General features: G+C 38.3%; 1 protein-coding gene across 1 annotated transcript; it reads left to right on the top strand.

Annotated features, from left to right (window-relative positions):
• Nucleotides 1–950: 950 nt before the first annotated feature.
• cacng7b (calcium channel, voltage-dependent, gamma subunit 7b) lies at nt 951–22,668 on the top strand. Its single transcript, XM_012875112.3, has 6 exons — nt 951–1,233; nt 9,951–10,146; nt 10,436–10,522; nt 11,442–11,582; nt 16,039–16,184; nt 19,177–22,668. Exons 2-6 carry the CDS (start codon nt 9,951–9,953, stop codon nt 19,630–19,632), a joined length of 1,026 nt encoding a protein of 341 aa, XP_012730566.1. The 5' UTR covers nt 951–1,233; the 3' UTR covers nt 19,633–22,668.
• The last annotated feature ends 7 nt before the right edge of the window (nt 22,669–22,675 follow it).

The raw sequence follows: 22,675 nt of genomic DNA, 5'->3' as shown, positions 1-22,675 counted from the left end.
CTCTAGGAGTTAAATTGTGCATGCAGTTTTTTATGTTCTTATTTTTTTTGTTTTTGTTTTGCTTCTTGTCCTTTGTGTTTCTGTGTTGCCTTGTGATACAACCTGTCACATATGTACCCTGCCTCCACTGACCACTGGAGATAGCTTTTTTTCTCGTTGCCATTCGTTTTTAGGCTGAGATATATTATTTGTCTATATCTGTGGAGACAAAATATAATATTTTTTTGACGTTGACAATATTTAGCTAGACACATTTATTTATTTATTCATGTATAGCCTTGATTTTTGAGCATTTTAAGTGTTTTATGTCCAAGTCCTTTATTCTTTTATGACTATTTTAACAATGGTCTCTGGTCTGCCAAACAAATCTACCTATGAGTTTTAACAAACTCACCTTGATCACTGAACCGTGAGTAGCACCAGAGCCCACAACCCTACAAGGTTCAAGCGAGTCCAGAAGATGGATGGATGGATGGATGGATGGATGGATGGATGGATGGATGGATGGATGGATGGATGGATGGATGGATGGATGGATGGATGGAATCATCATTTTCTTCAACCCATTTGTCAGTGGCCTTGACATTAAACCCACTTAACCTATTCAGATAACATAACCCTGCATGCTGGGTTAAACCTACAATGCAGGACCAGACGGATCCATGCTTGGCTAAGGATTGGGTTAGTGAATAAAGAAGGAAAAAACATTTTTTCTTGCTTTTAACCAAACATATTTAACATTTTTACAGTGTAAATTTGCGCACATCACACAAAACACTAAAACTAACAACAAAATCGACCTTAAAGGGCAACACGTGTGGCAAAATGCAGGTTAGATGAAAAGTGCATACATACATGTATCTCTCCCTCTCTATCTCTCTCGCTCTCGTTCTCTGTCTCTCCCTCTCTCCCTCTATCTATCTCTCTGTTTCTCTCCCGCACTTCTCCCTCCTGCCCCCGCTACAGCATCTCTCTGTGTTTGTAGCCAAAGTAGCTCAGTGAACGATCCACCGCAGTGCCTGGGACAGACTGCGTGGAAGAGGGAGAGAAACGGGATTTCGAGGATGGGAAGGGGGACTTAAGGGTAAACACCCAGAAAAGGAAACAGAGGAGGGAATAGAAGAAAGGAAAGAGAGGAGAAGAGCAAAGGACAAAAAAAAAGAACCAACACAGCCTCCCCTGGTGTGGGGTTTCTTGGCTTACTGACGTGTCTGCACGACTCTCGGTGGCACTGTGAGTATTTTTCCTTCTGAATTCCTGTGTTTTCTTGGCAGTAATCACGATGCTGACTGAGTCATTTGAATTGTAGGCGCGCATGTGTGTGTGGCAGCTGTGAAAAGAGCAGGATTCATGACGCGTCCTGGCGTCGTGTTAATAAAGACAGACAGCAGCTCGTTTCGGAGCGCACAGGGAAATGATTTTATTCTGACAGCCAAGTCATTCTCACACAACTCCACTGCAGTTTCACGTCGTTCGCATGTTCCTCACTCTGTTTATCATCCTCAGAAACTCTGTGCGCAGTCTCTGGCTCGGGTTCTTGATGCGCACACATGTATTCAACAAAAAAAAATGACAGTGTGGACGTACGGCTCTCCTCTCTGCTGTGTGATAATGCTTTGACACGCGTGTTGCTGCACAGAGAAAACGTTTGCTGAGATAAAACTCTCCCGTTCAGTCACTTGAAGTCATTTATTTCCCAGTGAGTGATTTCATAGATTTTTTTTTCTGAGCCTGATTTTTGAGGCGCTGCACAGAGGGATAATTAGTTCAGCACATCTTCTAGTTCCACTGCGTGGACGCAGTCCTGCCGTGCGCGCCCACGTTGGATACTCCTTCCATTTTTTGGGCCAAGGACTTTTCTTTTTTATCTTCTTCACTCGTTCTTGGTTCCTGTGTTTTGACTCTTATGATAGCTGAATGTTTTAACATCTTCCTACCTAGAAATCCTTTCATGCATGAAAGATTTCCTGGGTCGCTTCTATGCCCCCTTTTTATTTTAGTTTTTTACAAATGAAGTAAATGTTTCATCAAATGTAATCAGTGTAAAATAATCCAGTCCAAGGTTGTCCAGTCTAGTTATTCTTAAGCTAATTTCAGGTGGTGTTAATGATCAGATCTCGCTACTGGGGTGTTTGTGATTGACTCCATTCAAATGGGCCTAATATATGCATCAAATAGTTTAGTGTTTTCACAAATACAGCAGCGCCTTCATTGTTATAAAATTGTGTTTTGAAGAACCCCTGTTCAGTGTATAATAGTCCATTCAAAGTCTGACCAGTCCAAGTATTTCTGATTCTGAACCAGAGCTGAGCGAATGCAGGCTGCAGTTCTTAAAACACAGTAAAGTAGCCCTTTATTTCCGAATGAAAATCTCAAATCAAGCTTGAAATAAGCTTCATTAATTGAATGCAAAGTGCAGATATATTTTCTCTTTTATGGCTGCACTCACTCTCTATTGACTGGAGAATTGAGAGAAAAAATGTTCAGGTCTAAACTGACAGTTGACTTACATTTCTTACACTATCCGCACAACAGTGTCTCAAACGTTTTCTTCTACCTTGGGGTGCCCACCCCACGAAACATTTGGTTTTCTTCTCAAGTGATTGTGCCATGTTGCCCACATCAAAATTCACCACTACAAGGGATGATCATGATAAGCAACAAGAAACCTGTTCCATGCCAAATATTTTCCCCTTGCAGCGCCCCCCACATCTTACCACTTTGGGCAGAAAGCCATATCCCCTATATCAAAACCTGTTACTGTTCTTATCCCTCCCTGTTATCCATCACACTCTCTTTTTACTTGGCATCTCTTTGTCCTGTGAGTTATAAAGGCTGTGCCAATCTGTAGATTGAGATAGATTAGAGTGAATTAAACCTTTTGTCCCCCTTGTGGCTTCTATCTAACCAGTTAAATTGGTTCATTGCTTTCTGGGAGAAAGAGACAGAGAAGGTGTCAGAGCCTTAAAATGGGATCGCTATCACACTTTTGTGAAGGAAATAGATTTTTTCTCTACATTTTTGGAGTCTCCATCACATATCAAAAAAGTTTCCTTTTTAAACAAGCGTTTTAGATCTCACTGGTTCTTGGGCTTCTATGTCAAATTGTATGTGGATTTGAGTTGTTTTTAAATGTGCCTTTAACTGTAGTTTTACAGTGAAGCACTCCATGACTGCCCATATGAGAAAGGTGCTATACAAATAAAATTTACTTACTTTCTCTAAAATTTGACGTCATTCCATCTTCTTAGAATTTAAGTCAGTTTTATTTGGAGCTTTAAGAATTATTTTTATTTTATCATTGTATCTTTATATTTTTGGCTTTTTTATCAGTATTTCCTAAGTGCATTGTGCTTATTGCTATTTGTGTTTCACTACTTTATTTTTTATTACTTTATCTATTATTTACCATGGGCTGCATGGTGACATAGTTGGTATCACCTTAGCCTTGGCACTCACTTCTTCTCATTGTACATTAGAGATGGACAATAATTAAATATCAATATATATCGCAATATAACTTTATGCAATAACGGTGATATGACATTTCAGATATTTCAATGTACATTACAATCAATAACTACAGCTTTTGTGACTGACCTTCCAGGTTTTATGTAGTTTTACATTTAATTTTTTAAAGCAAATATTTCTAAAATATAATATTGGAGGAGTTATATAAACTAAGTGTCAAAAAATTTGTACAGGCATCTGTTGTGGGCATACTTGGCAGTCTTTCTGAGGCTTATAATTATCATAATAGGATATCATAATTATAAGGTATGGTAGTATATGGCATGTATGTTTGTTTGCTTTTTTTGTAGTTGGAATGTGGAGGTCTGTTTTTTTTTATTATCTAAAACACTTTTTGTTGCACAAGGTTGAATTACATTTCCTATAAAAATGACGTTTGACAGTTTCTTAAAACTGCACCAAAGCTATAGTGCTCAAAAAATACACATATTAAAGTACCCTCTTTGTACTCTGACCATTTTCCAATTATTTTGAGTAAAAATACATGTGAATAGATTTGCATTTAAAACAAAGAGAAAGCAAAACAGCTTATTTTTCGTGACGGCTGGTGGTGAAGGTGCTGTCCATGGTGCTGAAAATCTTAGAGTACCTTGAAGACGTTCATCCACTTCTGCAGTAGTCTGACTACTAATTGAATCCAACTCTTTTCTAACCACTTAGGTTAATTTTTTATATTGGTATATCGTGTGATGTGTCTGAGTGTCTGAGTGTTTTTCACATGCTGATTATCTTTTTGTGTCATCCATTTGTGTACCCTGTCAGGCTTTCTTATTTCAGTAATGCTCATTGATTTTAAAGTGGATTTATGCATAACTTCCTCTTGCACACATGGTCTAACATTCTGGGCCCTTAGAATGATAAGCATCTAAATAATAAGAGAAAAACTGAGAAAAAGACAAAAGTGTTTAAGAACAGGTTTGCAGCAAACTGATGTGTAGCTTAACTATTTATACAAATCTTTAGTTGTGCTCTGGTACCTAAAATGACAGAGTTAATTTTTCTTTAAGCTCTTGCAAATCTGGTTTTGCATCTTTTATATACCTTGTTTTTCTGATTAGATTCTTTATTTTGGTCATACAGTTTCCTATAAAATCTATCTTCCTTATTACTAACCGTTTCCTTGCTTCAGCTGCTTACTTTAGCATTTCAGATGCCTTAAAACCATCAACTCTTAGATACTTTTCTTTCTATTTCTGAAGTGCACCCTTTACCTCTCTTCTTACTTTTCATCCTCACTCCTCACAGACAAAGGAGCTCAATTCATCCATGCTGCAGCAGCACAGAAAGCTAAATAACTTCTGTAGTAGTCACATCTCCCACAATGGCTGTCCACATAAAAAGAGACCATGCTTAATCTTTGAGATTTTATTCCCCTGTAGGACGAGTGTTACTGTTATAGCTTAGATTTAAAAGGCCTCAAGGATTAGTCACACATGGACAAGGCAGAATAAAGAAGTAGCTTTTTTATTTTGCTTTGGGTTTTTTGGTTGGCAGCTTTGGAGATGACTGATAAATGGTTAAAGGCATCATAAAGATTTAACCTGATGCTTTGTAGTTTATTTTTTATGTGATTGTTCTCTTCAAGGACAGTAGCTGGCTGCAGGACAACTCTCCCTGTTGCCAATTTGTAGTTTCCTGCTTCCATTACATAATATATGTTTAGATTAATATGAATATATTTCATTTTTAGTTGAATAATCTCTCAAATAAATAATTAGATAAATAAATAAATAATGCATTAATCTCACTGAATTTTTTAATTTATTCAATTGTATATTGCAACTTTGCATTACAGCCTGTATCCATCTGATCTGTTTTTGATCCCTATTTGAATAAGCTGACTCTTATGGAGAATAACAGATTAGGACATCTGATCAAGTCAAAATACCTCTTAGCAGACATCTGTTTGTTAATTTTATTTTTTGTAGTCTTATAACATTCCTTTTGAGTACAGTATCCAGTATGATTACTTTCAATTGTTGGTTGTCAGATTTGCTACCAGAAAATGTCTATGATGAATAAATTGATATTGCAAAAATGCCAAATGGCAAAGTGGCAAAATGAGCAGCACCCTCTGTGGTTCAGGATCCTAGTCTGCTAAAAAAAAATATCAAATATCCCTGATGAATTGAGGAACACTTTAGACATTTAACACCTTGAACCTGCTTTGTTACACAGAGAACATCTCTATGCTGTTACCTACTGCATGAATAGCAGGGTGTGAAATTACATTACAGCTAAAATACGGTGCTTATTCAAATGTGTATACATAGTTTACGTTACCAATATTTCATAAAAATGTTGTGTTGTGTGAAATATTTGCCCCCTTACAGATTTTATTTATATTTTTTTCACACTGAAATCTTTCAGATCATCCAGGAAATTTTTTAATCAGACATAGATAGCCTGAGTAAATATAGAAAGGTTTTCAAACAAAAGTTAAATGATAATTTAATTTGTAAAGGGGGGAAAGAGTTACCCAAACCAACCTGACCTTGTGTGATAATACAATTCTCCCTAAACCTTGTAACTGGTTGTTCCACCCAACAGCTGCCATCAAGCGTTTAGGATTTCTACCAATAGCTCGGTTAAATGACTGCAAAAGAACTTGGGCCCACTCTTCTTTGCAGAATGATTTCAATAAGGCCACCTCAGTGGTTTCGAGCATGAATAGGCCTGTCAAAGGTCATGACACAGCTTTTCAATATGACTCCGGTTTTTATTTAGGCCACTCCAAAACCGATTTTGAGCCATTTAGATGTGGATGTTCTGTTGTGTTTTGGAACATTATTCTTCTGGATAACCCAAGTGTACTTAAGCTGAAGTTTACAAACAGATAGCCAGACATTCTTCTTCAGATTTTTTGTTAGAGAACAGAATTTATGTTTCCATTAGTTTCAATGATTTTTGCCAAATCTTTCTGTACAGAGTAAACTTGGTAGGGCTGAATCATCCTGGGAATGTTTACCACTGTTCTATGTTTTTGTCATCTGTGCATAATAAATTTATCTGTGGTTCCCTGGGAGCCCAAAGTTTATTTTATTTTTTTTACCCTATCAAGACTGATGGACATCAGTAACTGTGTTTCTCATTTATTCTTCAATTCCTTTGGATTGGGGCATGGTCTATTGCTTTTTGAGATTTTATAGTCTATTTTGTGTTGTCATACGGGTTATTGATTCTCCAGACCTGGAAGTAAGGAGGTGTGGCTGGTGAAATTGAGCTCAGCTTTCCAAAAATAAAGTGTGGCTAAAGAAAGGTAATAAATATTTAACACAAGGATAGATCTCATTTTTTTCACATAGGGTCAGGTTGGTTTAGGTAGCTTGCTTTCCCTTTATTGGTGAAATCTTAATTTGAAAACTTTCTTTTGGACTTATCCATGTTATCAATTCAATTCAATTTAATTCAGTTTCATTTATATAGTGCCAATTCATGAAACATGTCATCTCAAGGCACTTTACATTTTTGTCTGATATTAAAATGTACCTGTATTTAAGTGCAAAAACATTGCAAAAACAGGAAAACTATGAGGTTGGAAATAGTATTTTTTTTTCACAGTATTGCATCCTGCTGTAGCAAATGTTTCAATTCAAAATAAAAATAAATAGTTTGAAACCCCTCTGAGCAAGTCTTTGTGGAAAAAAAAAACATTTAATCTGTAGTCCAAGCAACACGATATTCTGTTTGAAAAGTGAAAAAACATACACAAAAAGAGGTCTATTGATGTCTAAATGGGATTAAACAGTGCATAGAACTGATGAAATAGATATAAAAATGTGACTTTCAACATTGTTGGATTATATATGTACTCAACAGCCTCATCACATAGAAACATGGACATCTGCTGACGATTGCCGAATTACAGGCAGAGGTCCTGAATCCACAAAGCTTATCATCAAGCCTCTGCTAATTATGTCCAATTAAATCACTGTCAAGTGTATCACCCTGGAAAACTCTATAAACTGTAATTATATTATACAATGAAGAGCCAGTTTATGTATATGCAGAAGAAAACTGTAAATTAACACAGAGGAGACACACAATTAGAAAGAATGTCTGCAGGTCTTCAGTGAGTCAGCCTCTTTACCTTCCTTAAACAACCTGCGTTAATAAGGTGAGGCAGCCATTATGCTGCCTGAGAGGCGAATCCGGAGGAAGATGAAGTCTGCTGAGCACTCCCTCTTGTTCGTTAGGCTTATTGCTGTGTGTAGCGCAGCGTAATAAGCGAGGGCACGCTCAGATGAGCCAGAATCTTTCTTTTTCTGATTTTTTCTCCAGTACCACATGAGGATAAAAGACAATTCAGGGAAAAATGGACCCTGGGGAAAATAAAAATACAACCAACAAAGATAGCTGCCGATTTTACGCTGTAGCACAGTATCTAATAATAAGTAAAATACCATGTATAAGATCATATGATGGCAAAATGTAATCCTACCCTTCAATTTTCTCCCAGTTTGTCTTGTAGCCACGATCTTTATAGAAGTGACAGACTAACACAAAGTTTTACCTAACTGCAAAGTGAAAGGAAAATAATACATGTTTTTATATTATTATCATTGTTATTTGGTGTGCACATAAATCCTGACGTGTTTACTTTGATTCCTATAAACATGTTACAGTGTAACCAACTGCTTTCAGAGACACCCTAATTAGGAAATAGCATCTGCTTGTGAATAATTTCAACTGCTGTTCTGTGAAAGCCTCAGAGCTTCATTAGGGAACTTTTTGGCTTTCATGTAAAACACTGTATTTGTGTATTTATAATAAAATTTTAGTGTTGTCAAAAGTTTGGTCAGATGACACCAAACATCTTACTAAACATCTAATTGTGACGGTGAGATGGTATTTGGCTGGAGTTTGGGGGCGGCTTTTTGGTTAATCTGGACAAGTCTGACTCCCCCTTGATATTGTTTAAAAAGAAAGATTATTTGATGCAGATACGCATGAGGATGGAGGATTCCACATGCAGAAGCTGCATAGTTGAATGCTTTATACTGATGTATCGGATTGGGCTGGGAATATTTTAGGTTTCCTTTTTTCAGGAATTTAATCCATTCATTATGTCATTCATTAGCCGACATGTAAAATGCCATTTGGTGGAAAACTAACACTGCACATCACCCTGAACACACCCATGCCGGTGTAAAACATGGTGGTGGCAGCATCATGCTGTAGGGATGTTTTCTTCTGCAGGGACAGGTTGGTCAGATTTTATAAGTGTTATATGTGTATTATGAGCTAGTGTCTCACCAAAACTTCATTATGGTTACATAATGACAAAAAATATTCTTGATTCTTGATTGGAAGATGGATGTAGCTGTATGCAGGGCAAGACTGGATGAATACCCACAAAAGGCTTAAGACTGAGGGGGGGGGGGGGGCTAGTTTGTTTCTAGCTGGAAAACATTGCTAAACAGAAAACCAGGGCTAGAATGGCATGTTTTCTATTTAAGCAGATTACATTTTTTAACTGGCCCAGTCAAAGTCAAATGACGTGCACACATCCACTCTAACTAAGCTTGAACTATGGCATCAACAAGAATGTGCAAACATGCTATACTCTAGACATGCAATGCTGGTAGAACCACCCCCCAAAACACTTGCAGCTAAAATTGCAGCAAACACTGGTTCAACAAACAGTTAACATTGGGTTTAAATAAAAATAAAGTTTTTTTATACAAACACACTTTGTGTGTTTGAATAAAAAACTTCTTAGATATTTTTTGACATACAAATAATTATTTTATTTTATTTAACAACTATGTGCTATGATCTGTCTGTCTACCACATAAAGTCCCAACAAAATAAATGGATGTTTGTTGTTGCAGCATAAATAATCGTGAATAGTTTTGCAAGACACTGTAGTCACATTAAAGAACATGCCTCTGTTTTCTCTGTGTTTTCTTTATTTGCCATGCTGATTCAAATGAACAGCAGTCCAAATTAAGTGGAGGCCAGAGGCGGAGCAACCACACGCAGCACACATGCAGACACATGAATCTATAGAGACAGCTCGCTCAAACGTGCAAGTGCAATTCTGCCAGAACTAAGCCACAGAAAGCCTATGTCTGAGTCACCGTCTCCTTTATGCTTCTGTTCCCTCAATCGCTGGGTTTTTAAAATCCTTGTCTAACTTCACCGGTGAGGTCATCATCTGTTACATTGGCTCCACTCCGACCTTTAATGTGATTGGCTGCCACCGCGCGTGTCACTAAATCATCTCCAGCAATAACAAGGCGAGACCAGAGGAATAACCAGTCGCCGTGTGTCCCTGGGAATAAAATTCATGTTTGATGAAAGGGTTCCCCCCGTTTTCAGGGATCTCCTCTTCATGACCTCTTATTTTTCGCCTTTCTTTTCACAGTTTTAATGTTGAATTACCGCTCTCCTCTGTCTGTCCCTCTGCCCTCCAGATGAGTTCATGCAGCAGCCGTGCATTGACCATCCTGTCTACAGTGTTTGGAGCCTGCGGACTGCTGCTGGTGGGGGTGGCTGTGTCCACTGACTACTGGCTGATAATGGTGGAGGGAATCATCCTGCAGCAGAACCAGAGCATGGAGGTGAAGATGGCTCTGCACTCTGGCCTCTGGAGAGTTTGCTTTGTGGCTGGTAGGAATATAACGTCACACTTGTGTGCATATGTTCACACTTACTCACGCACACAGCATATGCAAGAAAGTAACAAAGAAGCACGAGATGTTAAATATTGGCAAGCAGTGGGAGAATCAGGCTGGAGAGAGAAAATAAAGAGGAGAGCCTGTGGCTTGTGGAGTCAAATCTGTCACAAAACATGATCGTTAACAGCGGGAGAGGCCGCAGAGACCTGTGCTTCTTCATGCATGACCGACTCTGACCCTAAAAGCAAATCTAACGTTCTCCAATTTCTGTTGCCTCTCAGGATCAGAGAACGGGAGGTGTGTTGCGTCGGAGTACTTCACCGAGCCCGAAATAGAGATCACCACCGAAAACACTGCCAACATCCTGAGTGAGTGAAAGATGGATGGGATATTACACGTCTGGTATTTACTTAAGAAAAACTACTCTGAAGTTATACCGAGTTATGTATCCATGACTAGATCCGAGTAGTGGCAATGGAGAAGGCAAAGAGTGAAGGATCTGAAGTGAAAGGTGTTGAAAGAAAAAAAAAGTTGTGGGGGGACTTAAAGACAGGTGGGGAGTGGGGGGGGGGGGGTTAAAAGCCTGAGTTTCAATGGAATTAATATCTGAATCTTGGTTTTTAGCCCTAATTCAAATGTTTTATTATTTTGGGCAAATTCTTACCCATTTTAACCAACTTATATTTGGTATATTTGGTATTTTGTAAACATATTTAGGTGTTTTGTTGTTGATTTCTAGTAGTCTAGGTAATGTATAAAAGGCAACAAGACATTTCTTCTAATGGAGTAAAACATTATCTGTTAGTGTAAAATAATTTGGTTTTCCTATTAAATACCACACAAATTGCCTTGTAAAATCATTCATAACTGCTTTATTTTTTTTATTCACATTTAGTCACCACAAGCTTCACTGTGTATTATTGTATTAGCGTGGTTTTATGTGACCAGCACAAAGTTGCACATACATTTGAAAAGGAAGCAAATGAGACATGGATTTTTGCAAATTAAAAAGTCAAGAGTGTAGCGGAAAGTTGTGTCAAGCTATATTTACTGTGATACCCCTTAATAAAGTCAGATGCAATAAAGTGTCACCAGAAGTTGCTGAGTTACGTTCTAAAACAATATCCCAAAGTTTAGTCCACTATTTGAACGGGGCATGAGTACGCCACGACGGCTAACATACCTGTGTTTGAATAATATCTATTCTGTAGCGACATCCTTTCACTCAATCTATCCAGGGAACATCCGATGAGCTATTTTTAACGCGGCGACCTTTTGTTCCCACAGAGATGGTGCGTACGGCCACACCCTTCCCCATGGTGTCTCTGCTCTTCGTCTTCACGGCCTTCGTCATCAGCAACATCGGACATATCCGGCCTCAACGTACCATCCTGGCCTTTGTGTCCGGCATCTTCTTCATTCTTTCAGGTGGGACCCATTACTCATGCCGTCCTGTCACCGTTCACTCGTATTATGATTGATCACAGCAGCCTGCTGCCCTGCGTCACACGCGGCGATGCTTTGTTAATGAATCTATTTTTGGACTGGGATACAGGTGTGCAAGTTGTCATTGGAAGAAAGTGACATGATTCCTTTTCAAGATCCCCCCCCCCCACACACACACACACACACACACACACACACACACACACACACACACACACACAAACACAAACAAACACGCAAGGGGTTTAACATTTTCTTCTGTTATAAAACTGGCTTTTAAGTTGGCCAAAAAAATCTGTGCTCTGCAGAAAACACGACTTGGGTTTTTTTTTTTCTTCAGTGCTGTAGTGACGCTTCTTCGGCAGCAGATGGCTGTAATGTTCCCCTTTCCTGTGCAGGAGTGCGGAGTAAAAGCTGTCAGGAGGCACACTGCAGCTTGAGCTCTCTGGAGGCTTTTCCTTTTGACACTTTTTGAAAAGGAAGCAGAGATGAAAGGATTATCAAACCGATTCTGATACAACAGCTTTAACATCCAGGGACGTGGGTAAAAAAAAAAAAAAAAAAAAAGTGCTGTACAAAGAGTTATGTAACGGGTTATTGGATTAGAGCTGCATTTGTTGAGGTGTCAGTGTTTTACGTAGTTAGATGATGAAAGTATTTGCATTGAATTGCTTGGTTATGATGCTGCAGTAAACCATTACTTCTAGCATTCCTCTCACATTCCCTCTTAAGTCTGTTGTGGTTGTTGTGGCTTCAGTGGTATATGGATTATTCAGCATATTCCTTTTGTATCCCTGAGGCGGTGGTCTGGAGAATATTGCAGTTTTCGTGTAGTAACACCATGTTCTGGTTAATATAATACAATTCAGATAAGAAAAAAAACAGCATAGAGCCACAGATGTTTGAGCTTACTTGAAGGCTAAGGTTGTCGTTTCCCTTCCCCATTCCTGTTACTTCAAAGTTGGGCCATGTCCTGTCCATGCTCACTGCTCCTTTTCTGTCATCTTCTTTTGGTGGTATCACTAGGGATGCGTGAATGAAGATGTAACGTCATGGCACTGTTGACAACAGCATGGTTTCTGCATTTTCCATGCCTTCAGACTTTAAGTTGACAAGGAAACCTCTTAGACCTGCCAGTTGAGTGAAAAAGACCCAACTCCTTGCAGCTCTGCACCACATTTGAGTGTTCCAGTCAAATCTAAAATTATTCATATCTGCTTCTTACTGCAAACAGCTGTCTTTGAATATGGATTCCTTGATGGATGCCATATGTTGCACCTCATGCATTTAACATTTTCAAAGTAGTGGAAAGTGTGTGTCTGTGTTGCTGAAAGATGAGAGGGTTTAATGATGTATGGGCTACATCTGGGGTAAAGTAGCTATATAGTGCTGGCCACATTTATTGGCAGACCAGGTAAATACGTATAAAATGCTCTCAAAGGAATTCATCTTTTATTATCATTTTCATTAAGTATCTTAAGCTTGAATAAAATCCCTTGGAAAGAAGCAATATTTTAACAAAACAAGGTTTATGATAGTTTTTCCACAAGATTTGAGCAAACAGATAGAAAGATCTTTGATAGTTACAGTTTTTTCAGCTCTCTTAGGTGCTGGGACTTTTCTTAGGTCCTCTTCTCTTTAGCTCCCTCTACAAGTTTGCTGGCTTGTTTCTGTATAGATTTGTTTAGATTTTTTGCATCATTACCCTACCAAAATGACTGAAAATGGAACATTTTTGTTTCTGCAGAGTCAACAGAGTTCCATCTAAGATTTCCAACATGCTACGTTATCTAACAAACTTCCCATGACGTTTGGAAGAGAAACAGGCCCACAGCATCACAGATACTCCACCATACATACCGTGTGCATGATATACTTTCCCAAATATTCATCTTTGGCTTCACGGCCTAAGGTTGCAGTACCAGAGTTGAGTAAACACTCCATGTTTACTGACTTGTTCAATGAATACCTGATTGTCATGGAGATATTGTCTAGACTTGGTGGACCCAAAACGCCCCACACTAAGATTTTTATTTTTTTATGCTACTTACGATCTGGCTGACTTTGAGTGATGGCAAGGTAAAGGTAGGTGGTCTTGCAGCCGAGTGGCTAAAGGAAACAGCCCTCTATTTTACATCTTCTTTACACCCAAGGTAAAAAGGAAGTCATGGCTTACTAATAAGAAGCTTGTTGAAACTCTGATCAACCTCCCAAAGTAGAAATGCATAAAATGTCTTAGTTAGATTTATTTCTGTTGTATTGTGAGAGTGTTAAATGCTGTTGTTAAGTTCAAATATTTCATCCTGGGGAATCTTTTCCCCACAGAGGATATGTACTCAAATTAAAGATTGGACGTTTCTGCATTTTTCAGTATGAGAAAATAAGGAGTTACACACCTTTATAGAAATAAATTTGGCCAACACTGCAGCCTAGTTTCAGTCCAGAGAGTGACCATTGGCTTTCTATACCCCAGTTCAACTGAACCTAAACATAAATGGGGCAAGGCTTTCTAAACAATGCAGTTTCCACAGAAAGACTTAAAACTGTCACGAACGGGAGATGGAGGACCCAGTATTCAGGACGGACAAGAAGATGAATGAAAAAACAGGTTTAATGGAGGCGATCTAGAAAATACAGGGACAGGCAGAACTCAGCGGTCAGAATGACAGTCCAAAAACGGTACACAAAATGGCAGTCCAAAACAGGCAGGAATACAAACAGGGATAAGGCAAGCTCCGATAATCCAAGGGCAGAATCAGGTCAGCAAAACGAGTGAGCAGTCAGACAGGGCAGGAAAAACAGGTTCAGGATGGCTCAGATGTCAAAAAAAGGCAATTGGGTAATATCAACAGACAATATGGATCCTGGACAAAACTCACCAAAGGCTTGTTAAGACAGAACCTAAACCTAAGACAGAATAGGTAAAATAGAAAGAAGTACAAAACAAACCAATAACAAAACTCCAATCATGACAAAAACCTCATCAGCTCCTCACTTTTCTATGTAAAATATCAAACTCCTCAGATGAACTTTCTGTACCTAATGTGTAAATTAGATTTTCTACATTTATGTGATCCACAGGTTTTCGAACTCTCTTCAGAATCAGAATCAGAAATACTTTTCCAGTACAACCGTCCATCACATAAATCACAAACATTTCAGGAGAACGATTTGACTGAGGCCTTGCTGCCAAGGACCCCGCCTGACGCGGTTTCCATAAGGCGCTGCCTTTAACTCTGTGGAAAGATAGGAGCCACATTTGGGGAGGGAGAGGAAAAACAGGCATATTTCACAGTTTATCATTTTCCAGGATACAGTTTGAGGTTTCAAAAAAAAAAAACTCTTACTCTTCCTTTCATTTTAATTTTCTCTGCCTTTTATCATACTTTTGGTGAAATGATATTCTGGCAAAATTAATTAAATTAACATGTCCAGTTAAACACACAGCATCATGAAGGTAATATTATTGTGTGCTGGATATGAAATGGCTTTATTTTCATTATGTTCAAATCTACAAGTAATATATCACCTTAAAGCTGTTAAAATCATTTGAAAATATGTTACTATGAAGGACATGATTAAAGAAATCTGTAGTTTTAAAGCATTGTGGGGTAGTCTTATCATCAAATATACCCATCAAATATATGTTCTGAATGCAATACATCGATCTAAACTAAAGCATCTAGACTATATTAATGTCATAAAAAACTAAAAGTTTATTTAAAAACTTTTAGTTTTTCTTTACTTAAACCTGGTCAGGTTTAAGTAAAGATTGAGGTTTTGATTGCAATGTGACCTACTTAAAATGGACTCTGCGTATCATCAGTGTTTATCCAAAGCATTAAAAAAAATCACCCAAGCAAACACATAGTTGACTGCCTCTAATTTCCTCCTGGGACACAATACATTGCATCTCTAACTATTGTGACTGATCATTTACCCAAGGGAACCATTATTTGTTTCCCATCAGTAAAAGGTTTGTCGGACTAGAAGGTAGCACCTGAATGCTGCAAAAAAGCATCGGCCGCTTATTGTCACACAAACTAAACCTCTCTTCCTTGTTGCATGCAAATTGGGCTTAAGGGAATAATTTATACACAGGCCCACATTATAGACTCTAGAAATAATTGCTACATGTTCCTGTGAAAACTCCTTAAATTTCTCAAGCTTTTTTTCTGTTTTATGACATGCAATTTAAAAAAAAAAATTCATTTGTAGCTGGATTTTTAAAGTAAAAGGTCACTTCAAAGCATTTTCTCCTACAAATGGCTCTTGCATCTCTCTCATCTCGTTATCATTTTGGAGGCTAATTGGTTGTCATGGTCAGCTCATATCTTTCTCTCTTTCTCTCTGTCTCTATCACAGTATAATGAAGTTTCATGTATCTGACTCTCTCTATCTTTCTCTGCCCCTGTCATTGTAACTGTGCTACATGCAGGCCTCAGTCTGGTGGTGGGCCTGGTACTCTACATCTCCAGTATTAACGACGAGGTGATGAACCGGCCCAGAGAGCCCGAGCAGTTCTTCAATTACCACTACGGCTGGTCTTTCGCCTTCGCTGCCTCTTCCTTCTTACTCAAAGAGGTTAGTGTGGGTGTGTGCGAGGCTGTCTGTTTGCATGTATGGTCTGAACTGTGATGTCTGCCAACATAAGTTCGTATTGCTCATTTGTATAAATATGTCAGGATTTCATCTCGCCATCAGCTTCTGCAGCTGCCTGTTCTGAATGGATCCTCATAAAAAAAACACATCATATACCAACAAAACAGAGAACCCATTTGCACAGTGGAAATGAGTGTTTCCTTATTTTTAAAGCCAGTGCAGTCAGTGTGCTTCAGCATGGTCTGTTTCACTCAGACTGTGTGTCTTTTGATGGGAATGAGCATCAGAAGTCACTAATCAAGGTGATTAGAGATTGGACCTTCACCCACAATAACTCCTCCCCTCCTTTAAGATTGCTTCAAAATATCCTTGATGGACTTTTTATATGATCCAAACTCTTATCTGATGCCAGTGATTTCCCAGAATGTTAAAATCACATGAATGTTTTTGTAACCGATGTGCCTGAATGACTAGAGTATATGAATTATCTAATTTTGCTGATTTAAAACTTCAGAAAACTCTCTTACATAATCCACAATTATTTAACTAAATAGTGTGTGTAATAGGTTAATCTCTCATTATGCAATATAATCAATACAATACAATCTAACTTTATTTATAAAGCACTTTAAAAACAACACCGTTGACCAAAGTCAACGCAGAAAAACCTTGGCAGCTCTAGCAAGCGGAATTACAATTAAACTATGTTCAATAAAAAGAATATCAGAATAAAAAAACGAATAAAAATAGATGAAATAATAAAATAGAATATCCATAATAAATAAAAAAATAAATAACTAAGTAAATGAAAACCAACTTCTCAAACAGAGTTAAGAGCCAAGGAGAGGCAGCCGAGTTCTGAGACACACAAAGAGAAAGAGAACCGACAAACCAGCAGGACGCTGTTGTTTGGCTGCGTCAGAACCAAGCCTGTCCAACTTGTCAAATTTGTTTGGGAAAAATCTTTTGGCTTCATAAAATGCTTTGTTGCTTTCTTTGTTAATTTATGTGTGACGTTTTTTGTAAAGTTTTGTGTGTTTTTCATCTCCAACATTACTCAGTGACTTTCAACAAGTGCACCACCCGGTTCTAAGTGATTCGCCTCAAAACATCCCAAAAGCCAGTACCAGAAAAGCCCAGCATGGCTTGTCTTTTTATGAAACGGGTTTGACTTTTTGGAGTAAACAGAAGAGCTAGAAGCTAACTCCCTGTCGTGCTGGAGGAGGGACCAAAGCGGCAGAACCGCAGGGCAGGATTACTATTGGTTCTGAGAAACTAAACAGTCTTGTCTGACCCGCTGTAGGCACTTTTCTTTGTCCCCGATGCTCTACTTCAGTTTGCTGGATACTTGGCAATTCCAAAACTTTGAGTTTCTTTTTTCCCTTATCTGAAACTCCTAGCAAATTAACCCTAGCTGTTAAAAACTATTTCTTTAAACTCCTGAGAGAGGCAAAATTACTTAAGAAAAAAAGTTAAAGGCTACAGTTTTATATTTCTTATTCATCAGTGATACCAAATGCTATAAAATACACAGTTTTAAATGAAATAGTTTTAGGAGAGAAATATGACACAATTTTTGGTATTCTATGCGTATTGGAGGAAACATAAAATAATGCCAAACATCACCTTCTTAATACTTTAAGCTTGACGTGCGAATGATTGTCTTGACAGTATTTGGTAGAGCACCTTCTTTCTGCACAGTTTGCATTCATAGAGGCCCTTAAGGTTGAGTGTAATACTTGTTGTTTTGCAACAAATAAAAATATCCTAATTCCAGGTCTTTCTATAGATGGCTGCCAGTGATCCTTGGGTCTTGAATAACAAATTTTCCACATTATTTCCACTCCTATCAGAGGTTCTCTGAGGAAAACTGCTTATGGCTTGTTTATTGAAATTCTGTTATTTTCACAATCACGTGAAACAGTTTTTGAGACCTTCTTCCTTTTACTAAGACATGTTTCCTGTTGATACCTTTGTTATGAGAAGTCTTTTTACAACTCATCATTGAGGACTAAAGCAGCTGATATTAAAGGAGACACATTGGGCTTTTCAGTTCTTCCTTTTCACATTGAAATCATCCAGTTGTGGTCTAAATAAAGTGGAACTGTAAGGCTTTGGTCTGAAATTCTCATTGATCTATCCCCACATTCTCCCTTTTTAGCACTGTACTGAAGTGTGTCTGAGAGTAACTCGTTTTGCTACTGTCTCTTTAAATCTAAAGAAGAGACTTCACACACTGATCCCCTTCATTCCACTTCACCCTGTTGGGATATTTTTTTTGTAGTATGGTGTAATGAGCAATCAACGTTTTGACTTGTTTACTTGTAGCTTCGGTATCCTTCAGCTCAGAGAAATAAAAGTTGTGGATTCTCAAAATTGGCAAGCAGGAAGTCGATGATCGTCTTTAGATGTTCTGCAGTAAAAACTGTGATGTTATTGAGAGAGAACTGAACGGCTTGAAAAATATGACGCAATAAGAATATAAAATATATATACGTAGCACCTGGACAAACTACATTAAAATTTTCTGCTCTCCCAGAGACTCCAAGTACACAACTAAATATATTTAAGAGCTAAAAAAAAAGTGGATTTTGCATGACTTATCCCCTTTAATTAATTCAGTTGATGACCTATTTTGCTTCCTAAATACTGACATTTATGCTATTTGTATTATTTGTTGCACTGTTTGATACCAGCTTTCCCTTGTCCAGAGAATAATCTATCCACAGGGAGACTAATAAAGAAATCTTGAATCTTCACAGATATCATCCAGGATTCTGCCTTTCCATGCTTTCTTTATTTCTTCAAACATATTTTATAATCAATAGCCTCATTAGAAATATATTTAACAACGATATAATTGACATGCTGAACACTCATCTCTGCCGCTGTTACTTTTTCTTTCAAAGTGTGTCACTGTTCAATACAGTGTAGTCCTAACTTTCTGCTTCTTTTAAAATTGAATCTCTCTCAGGGGGCCGGAGTTCTATCAGTCTATCTATTCATGAAGCGCTACGCTGAGGAAGAGATGTACCGCCCCCACCCTGCGATCTACCGCCCCCGCTTGTCCGAGGGCAGCGACTATAGCGGCCAGTACCTCCACCCGGAGTCCTCCTGGCCTCCGCCAAAGAGAGGCCGCCGGACCTCGGAGGCCTCGAGTGACATCTCTATCCAGCTTAACCAGACTCCACCAGGACCACCAAAATGTACCCTCCAAGTTGGTGGCCAGGGGAGCCCTCCTTCTGTGTCTTCTTCTGCAGGGAGCTACCAGATGCAGCCACAGCCCTCTGGTTACCCGTCCACACACACCCTACCCAGGTCCCACTCCTCACACCCTCAGGGCCAGGCTCTTCCTATGACCATGCCGCCATCACCTGTACCTCCCCCTCACTATCACACACATGTGCACATGAGCGCCTCCCCCTGTTAGGAAAAGGGAGCATCAGGACAGGAATACGAGCCACTGACTCTTCATTATCAAATATACTGAACATTTAGATTTGGATCAGAGTAAACGCTGAGCTTTGATCGCGCATCAAATGAAGCAGAAAAATGTAGCTTTGAGACATTACAAATCAAAGAAAGAGAAGGAGAGGTCTTTTTTATGGATTTCAGATGACTTCAGAGAAACTGTGAGAGACGGAAAGAATAAGGAAAAAAAACAAAGAAAAATGCAGTTTAAAAAAAAGTCATCTGGTGACGTTAGAAAGAGGCAAACTGTTCTCTAGAAAGACGTTAGAGGTTAAGCTGATTGGCAGAGCAGGTATAAGGGAGGGAGAGTGAAGCAGGGAGGCTGCGGTATTATACAAAGATGCTGCAGTGCTGCAGGACTCTGTATACACTTGGAAATGTACAATGCAAAACACTGATCTGAAAAGACTGAGAATGCACATAGATTTTTACATGTATAAGTCATGCCAACATGTGGACTACTTACGTTTTTACCAATTGGTAATGTATGGTTAAATATATGATATTCTTGTCTGAATTTATTACATCATCAGTTCGATTTCATAACCCATAATGTCATGATAGTGCCCTCTGTGTTATTAAGTATTAGTTAATACGGCATCTGTTAAACGAATCTGCACAGAATGAATGTTGTTAGGCTTCTTAACATACAGAGATAACATTAAGAAATATCATGCAAACAACTTATTGTTTTATGTATTTAAGATACAGATCTTTAGCTTCTTGTACATAGCTGCACATCAGGATTTGGGTTGTGAAATTGCAAATTAAGCTTTTGCACAAGTCACAATGAGAAAATGTTTTTACTCGTTCAACTTTGGATATCAGAGAAGCAGATGTAATAACGTCCTCTGATGCAGAGCATGCTGATTTGCTCCAGGGTTACAGGAAAATAGTGCCATCTGCTGGCCGCAGCCGTGAAGACACCCCTGGATCAAAGGCGTTTGGATCACAACTTTTCTTCCACTTTTTTTCTTCTTCTGGGCTGTACTGTGTGTATTTACTTGAAGGAAGTGATTGAAGGTTTTGTCAATTTTAAATTGTAAACCCATAAATATCCAGAATTATTGGACACACATTAAGGACTGTGCAACAAAGACTCAACAGAAAACCTGGTTGATAATGTCTTTAAATCTATGAACACATTTGTAAAAGCCACATGCCACAAGTATTTGTTACATTTGCAAATGTATCATAACCCCACTGTTTTTCTCTCGCAGATCTTAGTCCAGTTATGCCATGAAATCAACAGTTTATTTTCTTTATTTTGCTTTATTTTAAAATACTAAAAAAAAAAAAAAAAACATGCCAAAAAATGATTAGGCATTTATGCAGTTGTTATACATGGTTGGATTTAAATCATGAGTAGGTAAAATAAATTGTTTCAAAACTAAATAAACAATTCTGCAATGGCCACAAATCTACTCTACAGAAATTCTTCTCTTAAAAATTTCACAACCATTTTAATAGTAAACCAATTTCATACAAATATTTTAAACTCATCAAGTAGATTAAATATCAAACCTTACTTGCTAAACATTTTTACAGAACCAAACATCAATCCTAACATCCATCTCCCACTATGCATCTAATTATGAAATTTTATAAAAAACTAAATAACGTTTTTCAAAGCAATTGACGAGCTTTCCTAATCACACATGCACAATGGTTTGCAGAGATATTTATACACATTTTGTCATATTACAACTAGAAACGTATATCTATTTATTGTTGTCTTACATGATAGACCAACACAAAGCAAGAATGCATTTTTCACAAAATAAACAAAAAAAAAAAAATCCAGAAGGTTTTGCAAGTATTATGTGTTCATGATGATGTGCAGTGGTAGTTTTACACTACACATAGAGCTTGGCATGGACACTATTTTTATTTTTTTATTGTCTCATCTGAACAGAACATTTTCTATCATATGTGCATTTATCACCAACACGGCTTGTGGCAAACTGCAAACATTTTTTTTTCTTCTGGCCACAGATCCACAGAGACCAGACTTGTTGAGGGCATGAATAACACATGGAGTCAATTTAATCACCCACCTGAACTTTATAACCTAAACCTGCTTCTGAATGTAGATCCCCCTTTTAGGAATTAATTTTACAAATATATGCTTTGTTTTGGTCTATTATATAAGATCCAACTAAAATACATTGAATGTGGTATGAATACATTTAAAAGGTAGTGTAGTATGTTATATCCGAGCCCAAATTTAGAAGAATTGATTTTAATTGATATTTGAAGCGATTGCAACTTACTTCTCATAGAGGGAACAAATTAAACGTGTTTCATGAGTACCTCAGGTTAAGCTGTTCCACCTAATTACTTTATAATAGCACATGAGGCACCAACAGCCAGATTTAATTACTAATATTAATGTTTTTTTGGTTTATTACTGTTGGCCCAAGTCATGTGAGGGAACAAGGATGAATAACACACAGAGAATAAAAATTCAGAATCCCAAAATGCCCTTTTTCGACCCATCCTCATGCACAGCTCCCAGGAAGGAGGATTCTCACAGCTGGAATTCCCGTGACCTCATAGAGCTACAAAACTCTGGTGCACAGCAGCTCCCTTCCTCTTTGTCTGCAGCCATCCAAAGGCTGTATCGGTGAGGACATATGCATGAACTCCTTGGTTTGCTGGCTGAGTAAAAGACTGCATCTTTGAAGAAACCTTGAATCCAAAATAAGTACAGTCTGCTGTGTGTGCACCCAATGACCCAAACCCAGACGAAAGTAAGACTAGCTGCCTAAACCTGGCTACTTGAGCACTTTCTGGGGGAAAAAATCTGAAATAATTATAGATTTCCATGGAAAGAGGGTGTCCTTAGTTTTGTCAACAAAGTGGTTTTCCCCACTACCTGAAGAAGATGGCGCTAAGCCAGCTACCCTGCACCCTCCAATGTGCGCCAGTCCGAGTGGACCCTTGCCCAAGCCGCCATGTTTTCTCTGCTCATCAGACCCCCCCACACAACTCACTGGCCC

The sequence above is a fragment of the Fundulus heteroclitus genome, chromosome 3, assembly GCF_011125445.2.
Source record: "Fundulus heteroclitus isolate FHET01 chromosome 3, MU-UCD_Fhet_4.1, whole genome shotgun sequence".
Classification (NCBI taxonomy): Eukaryota; Metazoa; Chordata; class Actinopteri; order Cyprinodontiformes; family Fundulidae; genus Fundulus; species Fundulus heteroclitus.
Note: the sequence above shows the minus strand (reverse complement) of the source record. Positions and strands in the feature narration are given on the sequence as shown.